General features: G+C 43.7%; 1 protein-coding gene across 1 annotated transcript in view; it reads left to right on the top strand.

Moving 5' to 3' along the window:
* Positions 1-5,791, top strand: part of PKP1 (plakophilin 1) — a 48,510-nt gene extending 42,719 nt beyond the window's left edge. Inside the window, exons 13-14 of the mRNA XM_076358015.1 lie at positions 1,172-1,272; positions 2,345-5,791. Of these exons, the coding sequence (XP_076214130.1) occupies positions 1,172-1,243 (72 nt within the window). The 3' untranslated portion in view covers positions 1,244-1,272; positions 2,345-5,791. The remainder of the gene's footprint in view (positions 1-1,171; positions 1,273-2,344) is intronic.
* Positions 5,792-6,000: the final 209 nt, after the last annotated feature.

Here is a 6,000-nt window from a genome sequence, read left to right on the forward strand (position 1 = left end):
GGCTGGGAGGAGCCCAGGGCGCTGTGAGGACCACGATGCTCTCAGCACACGGGCACCTGCCTAAGATCTAAGCAAGAGGCAGCGAGTCACAACCGCAGCTGCCAGGCCTGACTTCAGAGACTAAGTGGATGGCGGTGGGTCTGTGTCAGGCAGCTTGCACCCTGGGGATGATGCTAGCTTAGGTGGGCTCTTCCATGATGCTCCTGGGGTCAATGCTGTCATGTCTGCATGGCACTGCTCTGTGCAGACGTCTCATGCTAGCTTGGGAGATTCCCTTCATTGCAGTCCATCACGTAAGATCAGCGTGTCCCAACAGATCCCTGGCAAGGCTCCTCCTCTCTTCCCCCCCATTTTCTTCTGTGTCCATAACCCTACCCTGTGGTTACATCACCCCTACAGTCAGGGTAATCTTTTAAACCAAGAACAGGAGTATTTAGGATTTGTTTTGCTCCCTGCAACAGAAGCTGTGAAAGTGCAGAGCCAGACGGGGCGCAGAGCCAGCTTCCAGCTCCCAGTGGCTTGCTTTGAACAAGCTGGGTTTTTCCAACTCAGCAGCAGCACCTGCAGAGAGTAAAGGGCCAAATTAAAGAGAAGGAGTAACATCCACAAAGGGGAGCACCCTGGGGGCAGGAAGGTAGAGAGTACCTAAATATCATGCTCATATTAACAGTTAGGGACTTTCTCCGTAGGAGCTTGTGTAGTTTTGCGCCAGGCTCTGCTCAGGAGCCTGTGCCAACTCATTTTGATGTGACTGAGTCACTCCTGTGTTCACACAGATGTTCATTGCATAGGTATACATCAGATGAGAAGGATGGGAGTCTGCAAGGATATATGCATCATGCATGTATCTTTGCCATTTTTCCAGGATGAGGAATAAGATGAAATAATATTCAGTGAAGGATTAAGTAAAGGTTTCCTCTGGTAAAGCTGGAGAAGTCCAGCTCTTGGTGGATGGAAAGTAATGCAAGGAAGATGAAGTCCATCAATAAGGGTGATGGTTCACGTGTCGAAGGCACACAGAGGGAGGACAGAAGAGGTTGGCTGAGAATGAAGCACACTTTTTAAGTGGAGGACAGCTGTTGAAGTGGGGCAGGAGACTCTCTCACAGCAATAGACAGCTGTCAGTTCTGAAACTGATATGCACTCACTGCTCTTCATATGCATCTTTCAGCAAGGATTTGATAAGAACATGATGGGATCTTTAGCTGGAACAACCTTCAGGACCCTCTCCTCCAGATTTTAGGAGCCTCTCCATGCACGTTCAGGCTGCAGGTAAGAACAGGGCCCTTGTGCATGGGGAAGGGGTGGTTTTGGGGGCAAAGGAGCGGTGTGTGAACCCCATGAGCTTTTTGCTATTTTTAATCTCCCCTAACGTGGGTTTGTGAGATTTTCATCACGAATCCTATCAGCCCAAACTGCAAAGTATTTGTTTCGATGAAAAGTCAGAAGTCGTGCTGTTCCTGGTTTTAATGCAGATGTTGCCCACAGTACACAGCTGTGTGTTTTAGACATGCTCAGCGCAGATGTCATAGGACAGACAAAGCTGCTGGACTTGACTACGCCTCATGTGACTGTCTTACTTACTTTGCCAAGCAATACCTGATTAATTGCATTTTGCCAAATCCTCTCAGGTGGGGCTTTTCACAGGAATCTCTCTGACAGTAGTTTCATTCCTGAATCTTGAATAATGTTATCCAGATAGTGTCAGTAACATGCAATTAATTCCAGCACATGCTATGGCATTAACCATCACCCTTAGGGATTTTTTGAGCACTTAATAATCTATCTGTAAGCCTCATCAAAATTTGGAACTACATGCTGACATCTGAATAATCCCAATAGAGAAACCAGGTTAGAGAAATCATGGGCAGAATTTCCAGGGCATCGTTATGATTTTTTTTCAGTGTGAAATGAGGCTTGAATCTGTAGCGTACTTTTGATTCATAATTCCCATTGAAGGGAAAAAAGCTAAGCAGTTCTACACATTTCAAATATCATCTCTCTCTATGATGGAGATTGAGATTATTCAGGATTAATTATTTGCTCCCTTCCCCAACATGCTCTTTGCAATCAGACTAAGCGCAGTCCTGATGTGGGAGAAAACGGTGCAAAAGCCCACACCTTTCCTCTGCTGAGGTACAGATTTCACTTCTTCCTCTGTTGGGGTGTTTCCACTGAGACTCAGAGGAGCATGGAAGTGTAGGGGAAAAAGCTATGGGCAGTAGAGAAACTGGGTACAGGCCAAGACAAAAGATTAAAGGTTGGTTTTGAATGTAATGAAAAGATTTCTTGAATGCTTTAATTACCTGGGTTTTTGGGTTTTCTTTGTTTTTCTCCATTTCAGAATTTGGAATTCGTTCATGTCCAGGAAGAAAACCCTGTCACAATTACTTAGGATGTTAAAGATGTAGAGTGTTTCTGAGTTTAACTCAACTGTAAAGCAAACTAAACATATGGATTTCATGTGGATGATATTGATATTTTTAAGCATTTTCTTCTTTTTAGGGTGAGAAGGGACTTTTATTGAGGTTATACTTTCTTGATGTCAATAATTTTTTTTTTTTTGCAAAGAACGTGTCTGTGTAACTCTGTACGTGTCACTGTGTATGTGTGCATGCAGGCAATATACATGTGCACACGTGGTGAGTAGGACCTTCCTACAGGCTTAGTCCCCTGTCTTCCAGTGAAAGTTGGTGTGAGTTGTGCAGTTTAACCCCCTTGCAGAGTTTTGTCCAGTTCCACCCGATCCATGCACCAAATACTGCCACACTAAAAACTTGTCACAACCTATTTTCACCCACAAGTATAAAAACTGCCAATTTTAGGTTGAGTCCCCCCATTGCATATGGCCGTTATAAACAGATACACACAACGGTGCTCTTCTTTACAAAGGCTGATTATTCCTAACGTTTATGAACACGGCCTTCTTTTCTGCTTATGAATTTTTCTCCAATGAGCTCTTATAGTTATTAGTATTTTCTTTCCTGTCATGTGAACTTTTTATCTCAAGAAGCAAATTGACGTCTGCAAATTCTCTCCCGGGTCTCAGTAACCCTTCTCTGAAGCTATATGTGAGGGGACAATTGCAACACATCTGCAGAGCATGAATATTACCGGGTCCCGAACCATTTTGAGAGCCAGAACAGCTCAATCTCGTGACTGTACCTGGACAAATGTGGCATTTGAGAAGCTGAGCTGGAGACAGGCAAAGTGTTTTTTCCCCTGGGATCACTGACTGCCACACAGGACTGAAAAAACTGAGGGATGTGGCCTTTTTAATCACATTTTGTTTTTGTTGATCAATGTAAAGAAATAGTATTAATATGCAAAGGAATGTAAGCACTTGTGTGAAGTCAGGTTTAGAAATATTTTATTTCTCAGGATCTTTAATTACACGATCACCCTGTGATGCTAAGGCTGTGATAGGGGACTGCTGAGCTCATTTTAGGGCAACCCACTCCTTATGACAGTAACCGTGTGATGAAGGAGGCTGATCTTCCTCTCTCCAGAAGAAAAATATCCTCTACTCGTCCCCGCAGGAGGTGCGACTCAGATCCACAGGGAAAGGACCAGCTGAGGATGCATTTGCTGGCTGTCCCACACACACGGTTATTGCTTCTTCAAACCGTGCAGGGGCACAGGTCCCCGTTTTGCAGATATCAGGGGTGTAGGAGATGCTTGGGAAGGACGAATTACAGAGCTGAGTCTAGAAAGGGAAAAGCAGCCTCATTTTTTGCGAGTGTCAGACTCCTCAGTTGATGGAAATCACCATATCCCCATTCACTTCACAGATATGGGGTGATTCGTGCTTGCTAAAGAACCATCCATGAAGTTCAGATTTGCTCTGACACAGCTCTAGAGCTAAGAAATGGGTGGCACTCGTTCGTCCCTCATTTAGACTGTAGGGAGCACGTGTCCACAGAGGGAGATCATTTTCTGGCTGGTTTTTCTCTTGGACTACAAAGGGTGGCTTAATCTTGTGCACTTTAATGAGCAGCAACTATTTGCTTGCCTTCACCCACGTTCAGTCGAGAGCTTTCTGCGCAGAGCTCCCAGCCAAATGAGGGAGAAAAAAAGCACCTTTGAAGTGGAGAGCTAGAACCAGGAGAATCCGGTAGGACAGTTTCAGGAGCATTTAAACAGCAGCAAAGGAGCCCCAGCCCGTGGGCATGCCCTTGCCATACCTGCCAGCTGTTACCTAGCTGGATGTATATTCTCAGGTGCATGGTTCAAAATGTTTTTGGCAGGACCCGAGACTATGAACGTCCAAAATGGCTGCAGCATCCGCAGCCAGGATTGTTACAGTTTTGGTGTAAAAGTATGTTGCGTGCAATTTTGCATTCAGATTTGTTCCTGTAATTACATGTTTAACAGAAGTCCTGGGAGCTAATGTTTCTCTCTGTAAAATTAATTGGGGAAACCTAACTACAAAATGTAATGATGGAATATTGAGGAAAGTCATTCTAACTGGCTGTTATTTAAGCTTTATTTTAAAATACTGCTGCTGCTTTCACCAGTAATGCAATTTACTGAATCACTATATAGGGCACAAAGAGCTGTAGCTATATGATCATCATCTCACAATTAAATTTACAAGTACTGGAGATTTCATTATTAAGTATTAGACTCAAAGAGACAGATACATGATTCACATAAATTTTATGAAGTACAGCAAAGTTGTTTTTCCAAAGCTAATAAAATGATAAAAATAAAATCTGTCTCCGTCCTCAGAGATCTCCAAAACATGACTGGGCACAGCCCTGAGCAATCTCATCTGGCTTTGACATTATCCCTGCTTTGAGCTGGACAGACCAGAGAGGTTCCTTCCAATCTAATTTTTTTTATGATGCTGTATGTTACTGCTTTCATACCTCAAAATATAGCTAACTCGAGAGAGCAGTGGGAATTGTAACCGCTCTGCCATTCCAGGGCTATTTTGCAGCTATTTCTTCCCCAGGAAATTCTCTGATACTCAAGTCCATTTTCCTCTCAGTCTCTCTTTTTAAAATCTGGACTACAGGCTCTACTCAAGTCAGTGAAGTGACACTGATGCCCAATTGTGAGAGAAGAAAGGAAAATCAGATTGTTGGAGTAACTGGTGTTGCTCATAACCAGCAGCTTTGGGAGCTCAGTGAGGTTCCCTCCATCATAAATGGATGCTGTTTTCACCTCCCATACAACTTTTTCATTCTAGGAGGTATTGTTTCTTAAAGGCATGTTTTTAACTGCAACATCATCTTTGATGAGCTGTTTTCCTGTTTCTTGCTTCTTTAAGAGCCAAGGCAGGGCGTACCCATAATGATACAGACGAGGGCAGGTCTACAGCACGTAGCACATGCCCTGGGTTGTAGTGATGGAGAATTACTGAGGAGGGAAGGACCACAGCTAGCAGCACTGTTAGCTCTGCCGGCAGCAGAAATAAGAGCAGTTGGGGCCTGATTTGTGCGCGGGACACACAACCATGTAAATAAATACCATACTTGTTTGTCCTGGGCTTAGCAGAGCTTTTTGGTTTATTTTCTCATAAATGCTTTGTTTGTTTTGTGTATGTACAATCCAACCCACCCCAGCATTTCAGAAGCCTCATGGACGAGTAGAAGGCAGTAGGCAGTTTTATTCCTCTCTGACCACACACCAGTTGAGACCAACTTAGCCTACCAGTCCATAGCTATACAGTGTATTCTGTAAGATATAGGTATGTGAGAATAATGTATCAGAGTTTTGTTTTGGCTGTACTGTATGTATTTGCTTCATTGGAAAAGCTGAAATCAATAAAAATTGCTGGAATTTCTTCAAGCTTCCTGTTTTGAATGGTTGTGTTTTGGTTGTCTTGCCACAGTGTTAGGAAAGAATAAAGCATCTGTTTGAAAGGTTTGTAAAAGCCTATTACCCTGCAGCAGTGATTAGTCTGGACTGCTCTGCCCTGTGCCAATATGAGGAATGAAGCTGTAAATTACGTTTCCTCCACCATTACATCCTTGCCAAGCCTCAGTAGGTTTC

Source organism: Aptenodytes patagonicus, chromosome 22, assembly GCF_965638725.1.
Source record: "Aptenodytes patagonicus chromosome 22, bAptPat1.pri.cur, whole genome shotgun sequence".
NCBI lineage: Eukaryota > Metazoa > Chordata > Aves > Sphenisciformes > Spheniscidae > Aptenodytes > Aptenodytes patagonicus.